Source organism: Coturnix japonica, chromosome 2 (genome assembly GCF_054131305.1).
Source record: "Coturnix japonica strain WE chromosome 2, WE-NBRP24, whole genome shotgun sequence".
Taxonomy (NCBI): Eukaryota; Metazoa; Chordata; class Aves; order Galliformes; family Phasianidae; genus Coturnix; species Coturnix japonica.
The window spans coordinates 44,116,831-44,130,823 of record NC_140664.1 but is presented as its reverse complement, the minus strand read 5'-3'; the positions used below and the strand labels follow the sequence as shown (position 1 = coordinate 44,130,823).

The following is a 13,993-nucleotide window of genomic DNA, read 5'->3' as shown; positions in this document are numbered from 1 at the left end:
AGTCTTAGTTCCTAAAACCACATAATATGAAAATATGCTTGAACCGTTCCATCTGAACTCTCCATTGTAGCTAACTTTAATTTTCCTTGGACTTTGGCCAGAGCTAAAGTGACATTTATATAAAAGAAATCTTTTTTGCAAGAGCAAATATAGTAACTGTGGCTGAACTTCAAAGAACTGGTAGTAGGTGATGGATGGTCAACAGATGGACTCCAGTTTGGACCATCTCATAGGAAATAAAGCACATCGAGCGAACAAATGCTTCCTCTGTTTTTCCATGTGGCTATGAATAGCAAACAAAGACACCCTACATTTTCTGCCGTGCACATTTAGTCCTTGGTTTGGCATCGGCTTTATAAAACAGTGAATCACACGAACAAAAACAGATCCGCATTCTTCTACCTTTACCTCATAACTTTGCATATCGTCTGTCCGTATGGCTGTTCGAATTATTCCTACAATAATTAAGCCTTTATCTATAAGAGTGTTCCTCATTCATCTTAGGAGTGTGTGTACAGAGATGATAATTGAGAGACTATCTCCCTTCCATTGTTTTTCTCTGGAGAGATATACAGATTAGGAATTGTATCCGTCACAGTTAGCAGCCTAACAGGCCACAGAGTGAGGCATCTCTTGTGAAGAGATTGTGTTGCAATTATGTTAGCAGGCATTTTAGGATCATGTACTGTGCATGCCGATCTACAAAGGATGCAGCCTTCCGTGTGTCGATCTCTGGGAGGGAATTACTCATCCAGCCTGTTTTAATTCATGGGATGTGAGTGCTGGTGGAACTGTTATTGTAAGCAGGTCAAAAGCAGAAATCACTTGAGCAGAAGGGACTTTTCTACCCCACTGCCAGCTTACTTCCAGTGGAGATCAAATAGTAAGGGTGTTTGCAGGCAGAGATCTATATAATGCATTTGTCTGAACATTTCAGGGACTCAGAGAGTAAAGTAACGATGCTGGTGTCTGTCCAGCTTCTTAAACTGGAGACAGCTAGTGCTAATCGGAAGACACTAGAATCAAAGAATCAAAGGCATTTTGTGTCCAAAAAGTAAGAATGTGCGAGCTGAGCGGGAGCAACTTAGACAAAGCAAGGAGGTTACTAGTCTTCCACTTGCTGCAGAGGGTTAGATTGCAACAGCTGCAGTCCAGTGTTACCCTATGAGGGTAATGTTTGCACTCAGTAGGGATGGAGCTGCTCTACTGAGCATGCTACCGGAAGAGTCTCTCCAGAAAAAGTAGGTGTGCAGCAGGAAATTGGTCGTGATTTGAAAGCATTAAGTACCAAACAGTCTGCAAATGCACTTGGAAACTTGTCAGTTTAATTGTTTTACAGGGAAAGACAAAAGAAAGGAAAAGTTACAAAACCATTTTGGGAGCAGGATTTTAAGGTTTGAAAAATTGCCTTATACCAAACAGAGGCAGTTTGAAATATCTTTTCATCATTATATTCTCGAGTCAATCATGTACATACTTGCCTCTTATGTTGCATCTCCCTGTCACTTAACACCTTTACCAGTGAAAGTGAAGGACAGAAGTCATAGCACTCCACCTTGAATAATAACACACTGATGTGTAGTCTATTCCTTAAAATATTTTGGGATTCTTAAGAGGTGTCTTTTCTGGGTAATTGCTTCTCCTAGGTGAAATTACTTAAATTTCGAGATCAATTTGACATTGCAAGCTTGTTTTAGGAATTTGTGCTGAGAACTGAAACTAAATATCATAGAATCATAGAATCACAAGGTTGGAAAGCACCTATAAGATCATCTAGTCCAACTGTCCTCCCTCTACCATGCCTACAGGAAACCCATAAACCATATCTCCTAGCTCCCTATCCAGATGCCTCTTGAACACTGCCAGGGATGGCGACTCCACCACCTCCCTGGGCAGGCTATATCTTTGTAATAGTTGGTTTCTGTTTGCTCATTACTGTGAAGATATTTTCAGTAAAATAATGTTGCAGTTGTATATGATACTTGGAGAGAAAAACAAACAAATAAGGCATTGCTGTGTTCGCTGAAGACTGTGAATAACAATATTGCTTTCAGCAGTTTTCACTGGGATATAGAAATAAACACGCCTGATTAGCTAGTTCTAGCTTACATTCAGAATACTGATCTATTAATTAGGCACATAATTAGGAGATGGCAGCGCTCTGAAAATAAATTGAATGATTGCTGCCACCTTCTCATATCCTCATCCTCCATCTGGACACAGTTGAGGACCTACTCATGATTCTAGGCATCACGTGCCTGCTAATATTCAGTGTTTCACAGAATCACAGAATTATCAAGGTTGGAAAAGACCTAGAAGATCATCTAGTCCAACCATTACCAATACTTCCTAGTTAAATCATATTCATCAACACAACATCCAAACGTTTCTTGAACACTCCCATGGTCAGTGATTCCACCACCTCCCTGGGCAGTGCATTCCAATGCCTGACTACCCTTTCTGAGAAGTAATACTTCCTAATGTCCAGCCTGAATCTCCCCTGGCACAACTTAAAACCATTCCCTCTAGTTCTATCACCGATTACACGAGAGAAGAGGCCAACCCCCAGCTCACTACAACCTCCCTTCAGGAAGTTATAGAGAGCAATAAGGTCTCCCTTGAGCCTCCTCTTCTCCAGGCTGAATTTGTAACTCTGTGAGCCTCATGACAGCCTAGCGGGCCTCCTTCCTGGCGGCAACCCAGATGTCAGTTTTTACCGTAGGAAAAACCCTCTGGCAGTAGCAGCCCAGCTGAACTCATACATGATGTCACAAACTGTTTTGTGGTCCTTTGATTCTTACTGCAGATTTAAGTTGCCATTCGGATGTGCTCTACTGTATGCAAATTTCTACAAACAAAAGTCTAATTAGAAACATTGGCAAATAGGAAGAACACAATAGAACCAGGAGACACATGCGATCCCATCTTACTTAAACATATGACCAATTTCTGTAGTTCTTTGCTTATAAACAAGCTTTGGTTTCTTTTTTTTCCCCTCCAAAAAAGACTTTCTCTGCTTAAGACGAGTGATGAATTTCTCAGCAATTGACTGTTGTTCCAAATATGCAAATGTAGCCCTACAAAAGTAGTGACCACTCTTACTTTAGTTCAGGCAAGCAGTAGCTTAAAAGACTGATCCTATACTGCACACAATTCAGACTCATTAGGGCCAAGTGTGATTGAAAACCACAAGTGAAGCGGAGCTAGATTTAGAAATTCTGCTGCTGGTGGTGCATTGTTTTAAATAGCAGGTCCCTGTGGCATAAGGAGTATTTAGAAATCAATGCTGAGTGCAGTAAAGCACAGCAACCCTGTGAGGAGCAAAATGCTCTTGGGAAAGAGGAAAAAGAGAACTAAGAGTAAAGGAAGAGCACAGAATAATGACAGAAACCTCTCTAGAAAGAGAAGAAATATGAAGTGAGGTGTTTTGATTATAATGTTGAATTCTAATAGAGCAGGTAACGTGAGGGATGATGGTTTCAGACTGGGAATATTTCCGTAATAATTCCTATGGTTTGGCAATGGAGCAGCACTGAATTACCAACTTGGGCAGCAAAACGGGGGTGTTTTGCCACAGTCATTAGGTCACAGTCATTTAGGTGAGTTTATATTTTAGGAAAGCAGGAAAGATTGAGAAGTTAAGCACGTTCTCAAGGGTCAGTTTTTTATCTGGTGCTCAGGATGTTCTTGCTTCAGCCCTACCAGCTGCACTTGACAGTTTCTCATCTGTGAGAGCTGCCAGCAGGGCTCCTCCAACCCATGTTTACTCAGTACTTCAGAAAAACCAGCAAGAACTTGATCCACAGGCATAAAGAATATCAGTTTTTCCTTTTGCAAGCCATTATGTTCCAGCTGAGTTTTCTTTCAGATTCCACATGAAGTTGTTTTCCTTGTCTGCTGGACTGACCTTTGATGTTTTTGAAGGAAAGATCATTTAAAATTAAAGTTATATAAAATAAACTTGATTTATATTTGTAGCCATCCGGCATGTTTTCCCATTGGGAAAAAAAAAAATGTTTATGGACTAATATTAAGACTTTAATGTTTAAAAAAATCATAAAATGGGGTAAAAAAGAAAAAAGAGACTGTTCAAATGCAAAGGATTCCAATTTAAAGCACACAAGGAATTCCAGTTTAGCTGAGATGGCCACAACAGATAATACCTGGAAAAGTTTTGACAGGGGAAAATACAATGAATGAAATATCCAGAACCATAAATAAATAAAGGTGAAAAGAAGTAATATTGAAAACATACCAACTGGGAGATGTAGATATCTTAAAGTGAATCTTCTTTGATATCACATCAGCATATGGAATGTTTTTGACAAATGACTTCACGCAGGAACCTGAGTCTTCTATTTTTACAGCTCCCACAACCATGCAATGATTTATGCAAAGCAATAGTAATCATCATCAGAGTTGGGGGAAAAAAAAAGAGAGGGAGCAAGAGAATGTTTCCACTTAACAATTTGCATGTGCTGAATCAATTTGTATTAAAGATGCTTGTCAAGTGACATGCGTGTATAGAATCTTTAAGCATTTCCACACAAAGATTCAGCAGTGATAAGGAGGGGAAAAGAACTGAAGTAGTTGGTGTACAACCAGGCAATTTTGAACAGAAAGATTTTTATCTCAACTGGACAAGTTCTTATGCACGTTAGCATGGAATTTCCCGTGTTCAAGCTTTCAGCCATTACTCCTTGGCCTACTGCTGCACATCACACCTCCCCTTAGATATTTAAAAGCAGTTATCAGACCCCCTCTCTGTCTTCCCCAGACTGAACAGATCCAGGTTATTCAGCCTTTCCTCATATGGGAGATGCTCCAACTCCTTAATCATCCGTGTGGCTTTCCACTAGACTCCTCCTAGGAGATCCCTGTCTTTTTTGAACTGGGGAGTCCAGAACTGGACAAAGTATTCTAAGTATGGCCTCACAAGGGCAGAGTAGAGGGAGAGTATCACCTCACTGACCTGCTGGCCACACTCTTTTTAATGCACCCCAGGGTGTCATTTACCTTCTTGGCCACAAGAGCACACTCCTGGCTCATGGCCAACCTGTTGTCCACCAGGACTCCTAGGTCCTTCTCTGCATAGCTCATCTCTCACAGTAAGTTGCTTCCTCCTCATATCTAGTCTAAATCTTCCCTCTTCCAGTTTAAAGCCATTTCCCCTCATTGTGTCATTACATGACCTCATAAAAAATCCCTCTCCATCTTTCCTGTAGGCCCCCTTCAGATATGAAGGCCACTAGAAGGTCGCCCTGGAGCCTTCTCCATGCTCAATGTTTTTCTTGTACTGGAGCCCAGAACTGGATACCATACTCCAGATGGGGTCTTATGAGAGCAGAGTAGAGGGGCAGAATCACCTGCCTCAACCTGCTGGCCAGGTTAGTTAAGGTTACATCCACATGGCCGTCATCTGGAAATGTCTGCAAGAGCTTTAGAGTAACTGGTTCATTTCTTCTATCTATACACCTGAGGTAACACAGATATAAAGGCAGATTGAAAAACACCCTGCAGTGATTAGCTTAATAAATAGTGGGTAAAAAGGTCTTATGCTGTGTGTTGCTAGGGCTACACCATCACTGATGCCTTGATTAATCTATACTCTGTGATAGCTATTATGAGGAAAAAGAGATATTGTGCTTTCTAAGACAGCAGCTTGTGGAGGCTGACGCTCCCTTCCCTATAGGTTCTTTTTTGGTATCCCCTTCTGTTTCCCCCATCTTTAGTAATGAACATTTCTTTCTTTTTTTTTCCACTGTCCTTCCCTTGGGAGCCACAGCAGCCCATGGGGTTTGGGTACATCTGCTACCCGTATGGTGCAAGTCTCCCACTCATTCTCACTGCAGCTCAGATGTTGGAATAGAGATGTAGGTCACACATCTAGAAGTAATTATTTTTCACCACAAGTCCAGTATTTTGGAGGAATACTTTGGGAATTTAATGTGTCTAATGATTTGGAAGACTCGGATTTGCTACATTAAGATTCCCATTTTGTTACTGATGTTGTTTAACCTTATGGCTCAGTTATAAAATGCTGAGTTCTGAATCCCAGTTGTTAGAAATGAGGCTGTGGTTCTCTGCTCCTTTCCAAACACTCTGGAGGAAGACTGCTGTCACCTGGCTGACATGCCCTGCTGGAGGATATTTCCAAGGAATGGGCACGTACGTGCTAATAGGACATTGACAGCCTCTGGTAGAAAGCCAGGAACAAGCTATAGCAAGAAAAACACGAATGGGAACTGGTAACTTTTGACAGCTTATAAACTAACCAAATACAGGCTGATTCTCAGAAGGCCAATAAAAGTTAAAGTCTAATTTTAGGACTAACATTATACCACATGATGAAGTTTTACTCTAAACCATAGAGTGCTGTTCTAAATCTTAACATTTTTGATAAAAGTCTTTGTTAAGCCATTGCAATTTCTCCTGTCAGTCATAGAATTGTAGCATCATGTAGGTTGCAGAAGACCTTCAAGACCAAGTCCAGTTGTCAACTTGACATACCAAGACCTGTCACTGAACCATGTCCCTTGGGGCCATGATTTACAAGATTGTAAAACTTCTGTTAAGCAACAAATGCTGAGGAGAAACATCTTCTTGGAAAGGATATTGCAGAGCTCTCTGGTATGTGGTCTCCTGCATCTTTTCCTGAACTGTAGTGCTGGCCACTGTCAGTGAGAAAACTGGAATAATCTTGAGTAAAAGGTCCATATGTTTTCCAGTCCTCGAAGTATTGTATATTAGCTGATGTGGTCCCCTTTTGTTAAGTCTCCAAACCTGAGTTTGTTTAAATGTAGGAAATTTATCCTGTAGCATGGATTGAGAAACAAGACCAACCTGTCACACTAAAAGCAGAATCAATCCATTTCTGCAACTGAAATATATATATATATATATTCAAATGATTTGATTGCCCATCTAAATATCTATAAGAAGTCCTACTGGGTTTGGCAGATGTCTTAAAATCATTTGGTTCTACAACTTATCGATCCTAAACTAGGTCACACAAAGCAAATTACTTCTAGAATTATTTCTGATTTGTGCCTTCACCCACTGAATATTTACAATCTCGGTTTCTTAGGAAACTTTCTTTTTCACCTTCTGTTCTTCAAATACTCCAGTCTATTTTGCTCTCTCTGTCTTCACTCATTTGTAATTGATTTTGGTGTTTTAAATCACATCTCTGTCTCACAGGGGCACTGAACAGTGATAGGGTGAGAGGAGATTAGTATGTCATTAAGTCTTCTAATATGCCAGTGCAAATAATCCACTGGGAAGTCATGGCTTGGGAGTCTGTAACCGAATTCAGGATTTCATTTGCTAAGTTCCTTATCTTCTCTTATCAAAAATAAATCTTGTAGACCAGTGGAGCTGCCATTGGTGCAGAATTCTGGGGAAGAAGAGACTATACTAAGGTTCCAGTTCTTCAACTAGCCAGATTCCTGTTTGTATGGCTATAAAACTTTTCAATGGCTATACCATCCTGGTCTTAGGAATAAAGACTGGAAGCCAATATGGTTAACGTAGCTGAGCAGCTCCTGGCATGGAAGATGATTCTGTGTGAACTTAGTCCATGATGCGGCACAAGGCAGGAGTAGCACCTGAACAGGGAACAAGTGGAGTAACAAATAGATTTTTAGGTGGAACCAAGACAGGTGAGGTCGAGAAGAGGGTACCAGTGAGCCTGGAAATCCTGGGACAGCTCATCCAGACCTTTTGCCTGTACTTTCACAAAGAAGGCCACAACAGAAGAGGAGGATCTGGCAGTTTTCCATTGTGTTGCATGGTGGGTGTGGTGGAAGTGGCTGTAGCAGAACTTAGGGTTTCTTGACCACCGTCAGGGACAGTGACTCCACCACCTCCCTGAGCAGCTTATTCCAATGCATTATCTATCTTACTGAAAAGAGATTTTTTCCTAATATCCAGCCTGAAGATAAAGATGCTTAATTGTCCCTAACGATGACACTGTTTCATTCTGAAACAAAAAGTTGGGCGTTAGAGTTCTATTAGTTATATCTATTTATATGCCCCATGAGGTTATGTTTTTAACTTAGTATTTCAATAGCGTGATAAAAATGCAACAGTCAGCAGACCAAAGAAAGTACATTTTTTCTTTGAGTTGCAATGCATCATATGGCTTTACAGAGTTTTGCTGCTGACTGCTACAACTGGTTCTCTGTCGCTGAGTTGAAATATCTGTGTTACATGCACTGTGGCATGGTGTTTAAAAAATATGGGAAGAATTCATAAAACATTTGTATTCTCTTGCCATGGCAAAGGTTAGCATAGAGACTGATGTTTCCTGCTTTCTGGCTCACGTCATGATGTCCTTCTTGGTTTCCTAAGCCTGATTTAACTATGGAAAAAAACATCCTAGAAATAATTTTGATTTGGTGTGCTGGTTTTATGCCGGTTTTATGGAGAATATTTGAAAGGGAGAACTCTCAGTCTGACACTGCTGTCATCATGTGTTTGCACAGAGATAGCACAGGGTATCAGTATCTGTCTCTGTCTCTCTCCCTCTTTGCTGCTATATTTATCACCCTCCTGGCCATAAAAGGTCTGTCCTGGGGCTCTGACATTCCACTGACTACAGGCATTATTTTTGTTCTGGACATTCAAGTCCAGTCCTTACCCCTCGTCCTGTCTACGTCTGCCTTTGCTGCATTCATCGTTGCTATATGTTTCTTTTATTCATCTGTTTCAGAGCTATTCCATTTGCTGTTGTTCATCTGGGCCCCGGTAAGTGTTTCTTTACGGCAGAAGGCTTTATGTGTTCAACTATTTTTAATTTGAATCTGTAATGCTGAGTTGATAGTAGCTGCCTTTAATCTTCTCAAATCAACAGTTATTTGAGGAAGTTGTGGACTGGTACTGAAGAAATCTGAAGGCTCAACTGTGGAACAAAGTGAAGTAGTGCAAGGATTCACTTACCAAATCGGCTATCCTCGCATATTCTAGTACCCTCAAATGAAGCTACTGAGATATAACAGGAATATGTTGTGTTACTTCTTTTGGGATTAGAGAATGTATAAATCTAAATATTTTCCAGTTGCAGAGGATGTCTTGTGAGTTATAAAAGAGATGAAACACCACTGACTGAGCTGAAGAAAGTTTTCTATATTTTTTTAAGTTGTGTGTTTCTTTTTTTTCCCCCTATTTCATTGTTTTCACTGATAGATGAAGCAAATCATTAAAGAATTACAGGTAAAGTGTTCAACAGGCATTGCCAATAATTCAGTTCCCTTGATGTATATTTACAGCCTACGAACAAGTACAGAACTGCCAGTCTGCTCAGATGTCATTCTGAAAATTCAGTTCAACAGCTGCTAACATATAGCTCCAAAATCAGCATATTCATCTAACTATGTCTTCTATATTTTTAGGCCTGGTTCTACAGTTACAAAATCCTACACAAGTCTTAAGAGGGAGTGCTTCCCTCATAGTAAAAAGGGCTAGATGGTATAGGTACAGGTGGGATGGATTTTATAGAATTTAAAGAGATGTAGTCAATCAGATTACCAGTCAGCACTGCTAATAGGAGCAAAATTCTTACAAGGTTCAAAAGTTCTTGTCATCCCCACAAATGTGGCTCTTCTACATCTTGTCAGACTGATGTCACTAACTGACCCTTACCTGTGAGTAATGTTTGATGTTCCAGAGAAATACAAATCATAACTGGCAGGATGATGAAACACCTATAAAAGGAACTTCTTACATTGCATCAGTAGGAGTTGTCCTTTGATTTGAGCCAGGAGAGCTGACTTCTTGTTCAGCTTGTGTCTTACTTGGTTCTTACTCCTACCATATACTTCTCCTCTTACTTCTGAGGATAGTGAGTCCCACAGGTTTAATGTTAAGAAGAAAAGAATTGTCTTTGTATATTCTAAATATGCTGACTTGAAGCTGTTGAAACTTTTTCTTTTTCTTTTTTTTTTTTTTTCTTTTTTCATTCTGATAAGATGTAAATTGAAATGCATCTTTTAATGTCTCTATGTCTCTATTTGGCAATACATGAAGTGTTCTATACTTTTGGATCACATTCCCTACTTTGCATACTGTAAAGCTGGGGAAATTCCTGAGCAACAGGACTGAGTGGGTGTTAGCATTGTGGAAACTAAACAAAGCTGAAAATAAAACTAGAGAAGATGAAGGGATGCAACAGCCAAGAGGACAAATAAAGGAGTAAGCAAGAAACTCAGTTTTGACCATAGAAAACAATAGGCTATCGCTCTTTCTCATCCTTCTCCCTTCCTCAGGTAGAAATTAAGTAAATGGATAAACAAATCTGATTGAGGTAATTGTTTCACTATGGTCAAGTTATCAATAATTTTTTACACACTCAGAGCCTTCTGAATGACTCTATTGTTGACTTTCTACAAATGAGTGAGTGGATCTGTATGCAAAGAGCAGTTCCTAAGCCTTGAGTGACACCTTAAATATAAACAAGTTGAAACTTTGTCTTTTTTTTTTTTTTTTTTCATAATTTGCCTTAGTCTGCTGGAGTACTTGAGCCATTACCAAAGAGGATAGTTTGCTATTTGTTGTCTTGTTGTCAAAACAAATACTGAAGAAAAAGCCAGACTGCAGTATTGAAAAAATGAAGACCCATGAAAAAGTATTGATTTTTGTGGACTTAAGGTTACATTTCAGCTCTATAAGTAAGTGTGTTTTATATTGAAACATAAAATGTTTCATCAACATGAACAAAACCAGGAGTACAACAAATTCCCAATAGTGTTCATTTCTCTTTTCTTATCATTTTCTTTTTTTCTTCTCAATGTTTTCCCACTGTAGCCTACTCCTCCTATTCATAATCACATAATCAGGGTTAATCTTAACCATCTTGTAAGTTAATGAGCAGTGATAGGAAAAAGAAAGGTTATCAGGATGAATTGCTAGAGGCAACTTTTCTTGCCAGAGAAGAAAACATCTGTTTTAATAGTAACAGCAAAACAAAAGAAGTCTGGACTGCCAGATGAAAAAACAAAAGGGAAGTCCTCATTGCACTCAACCCTCATCCCATTTTCAGAAGGGAACTACCTCTCACCTGATCAAATTTCCTCCTGTGAGAAATGGCAAAGAAAACTACTGGTGACTGTGCAAAGTAAAACTTAGTTAGCATAAAAAATTATAACCTTAAATTTATTATATGTTTGAAGATTGAAATTCTTGTTAGTTTGTATTAAGCTCTACACAATTTGCATGCTGTCTCAGAAGTTTTTTGACATTAGTATTTGTTTTTGATCTTTTTCAGACAGTCCCGTTACATTTACATTCAGAAAAGTACAGGGAAAACAAAATTAAAAAGCACTCATGATGTCCTTACCTTTCTACCAAAGACACCATGACCATTATGACCGTACATATCGCCATAAAGCACTGCAGTCAACAGTAAGCCAGTACCAAAAGGAAACAAAGAGTAAATCTGCTGTCTATGCTCAAGGATCTGCAGCTTATGCCAGGGGTTCTGCAGCATATCACCGTGCTTCTGCAGCAGACTTCAGCCTTGAGTCTTCAGCAGCATATAGCCATGGCTCTTCAGCCCACAACCTTGAGTCAGCAGCCTACAGCTATGGATCTACAGCCTATGATCATGCTGCTATGCAAAGTAAGAGGTCTGCTGCCTACAGTCTTGACTCTGAAGCCCTCAGCAAGAGCTCTGCTGCCTATAGTCATGGATCTGAATCAATCAACAAGCTGGCTGCAGCCTACCGCCTGGGGTCAGAGACCTACGGTCTTGGGTAAGGCTAAAAGTAAATCTGTCTTAGAAACGGTATTTTAGAACAAAAATGTGCTACCATATCCTGTTGGTATCAATGGCAAAACTCTCAAGCTCTTCAACACAAGTAAGCTCTGTGACATGATTTCAGTGTATTTTCCAGACCTAGTGTTTTCTTTTGGCTTTGAGGCTGGGAAGCACTTTGGTCAGCTAACTTGTGTCATATTTGGCATGAAAATAGCACTGACAAGGCTGACGTAGCTGAATGATGGCAAATCCGAGCTACACATACATTCTCCAAGCTGGGTGGGCATGAGCCCCCAGAATTGTTCTGCCATATTAAGACAGCTGAAGCTAAATATTCAGTGCTGACAGAGCTTCTGAGTTGAGGCTGGCTCTTATTTGGCCATTTGCATAAGTTTGGACTGTTTGCATAAGTTGAGCTGACATGTTCATTATATATAATTATATAATATATAATATAATATGTTATATATAATGATATATTCATATCATTATACACTTCTTCCTCAGCATGGTGTTTTCATTTTTGTGCTGAGTAGGTCAAGAAATTGAAATTTTCACAGTGAAAATAAGGTGAGAGATACTACTTTCAAAGAATACTGTAACTGTTTATTTTGCATTAGAACAGCTATGCTTATCTGCCATTATTTTAGTTTAATTAAGACAATAAATAATGCTCAAGCAATTACTTCAGCAGAATATTTTAGATACCATAGCCTTGTGTTATATGTATATATCTCAGAAGTTGGGGAGCATGAAAGTAAGATTAGAGCAGCTGTTAGCAATAAAGAAAGCAATCAACAAGTTATAGACAAAACATCTGCTCTCCATTATATTTATATAAAATTTAAAGCACTATTAGCAGAACTAATTGAGACTTGTTCACCAGAAAACTTGAATTTTGAAAACAGCATATTCTCCAAGGATTTTGGATAAATATGAATTCTGATCGTAAGTGCTGAGGGAAAGACTAACTGTACCACAGTAAATAATGCCTGGTGATTACAGCCTTCACTTGTCATTCAGGAAGTTCAGGGTTAAGATTCCACTTACCAGAGCTTGTTCAGGAAATTGAACCTCAGGAAGTTAGAGCCCAGATGAATGACTTAACTGTCCTGGGCTGGACAATATCCAGTCTTTCCTGGTGAAATAATTTCACTTGTATAAATAATTAACCACTTTGTGAAGTAGCAAAACAGACTCATTTATAATCTGCTGATAAAGGGATGCAGACTGGAGATGGTGGGACTGAAGGTTTTGTTGCTAGAGAGAGTCATGTTGGGGAAAGTATCCCAAATTGCTCCTGCCCTGCAGTGGTGCAGCTGTGCCTACTTGTTGCTGCTATCCCTAACCCAAAGGTTTGCTATTCTCATAGAAAACTCTGAATATTCCAATACATGGAAACATTACCTGAAGTCACAGGAAATGATTGTAAAAATAAAATCTGCCAAGTCCCATCGACAAATGCTTCAGTGATTTTAGATACTTACTCTGAGATGCTGATTTTCTTGCCAAGAACTCTAATTGTTTAATGCACTTTAACTATACTAAGAGAGCTTGGAACTAGGTTTCCTAGTTTCTTTTTTTCTAGGTTTCCTGGGTGCTTTGTCTGACATAATAGCTTTTGTTTTGAAACAGTATATTTGGTGCTACTTGCGAGCTGCTTTGTAGCCTAAGAGTTGCCAACAGATCTCATGTACTGTCCTGGCAATCAGAGATGAGAATGTCTCAGCTGTAATGCCCCTCTGCGATAACTGTCTTTGTACCAGAGGTTTGGGAAACTCAGTGCTGCTGTGGGAGACAAGGACTTGGGATAACTTAAATCGCTCTTGCACAAAACATACATGAGGAAATTATGGCAATTATGGTAAATATAACCTCAGTGCTGGTATTTATTTGGTTTCTGAAGCAACTTCTTGGTAGCCATTTTCAAGTTGTACAAGTGGTGCTGATTTAAAGTAATTCTCCCTAAATTCATGCAGTCATCCCCTGGAGGCTCAACCCACTTCAAGGGGTGGTGTGGAGACAAGAAGTGTTACTAAAATAATCTGAGCAAATCACTTTCTGATTCCATCCTTATAAAATGAATAGTAAAATGGAGGTCAGGGGGAGAAAAAGTCTTCAAAAAGTCTTCAAATACTTTAATTTTCAAAAAGTCAAAGTGCTCTGAATCACAGAATCACAGAATTATCAAGGTTGGAAAAGACCTAGATCATCTAGTCCAACCATTCCCAATACTTC

At 39.4% G+C, this 13,993-nt stretch overlaps 1 protein-coding gene across 5 annotated transcripts in view; it reads left to right on the top strand.

The window, feature by feature from the left end:
• Positions 1–8,591: 8,591 nt before the first annotated feature.
• Positions 8,592–13,993, top strand: part of MYOM1 (myomesin 1) — a 70,389-nt gene continuing 64,987 nt past the window's right edge. For 4 of the 5 annotated variants that reach the window (XM_085539634.1, XM_015855248.2, XM_085539632.1 and 1 more), the window contains exons 1-2: positions 8,592–8,748; positions 11,264–11,750. In XM_085539634.1, the coding sequence (XP_085395760.1) occupies positions 11,323–11,750 (428 nt within the window). In that variant the 5' untranslated portion in view covers positions 8,592–8,748; positions 11,264–11,322. Of the gene's footprint in view, positions 8,749–10,553; positions 10,668–11,263; positions 11,751–13,993 lie in introns of those variants that run through there. The other variant, XM_085539633.1, reaches the window with a different exon arrangement.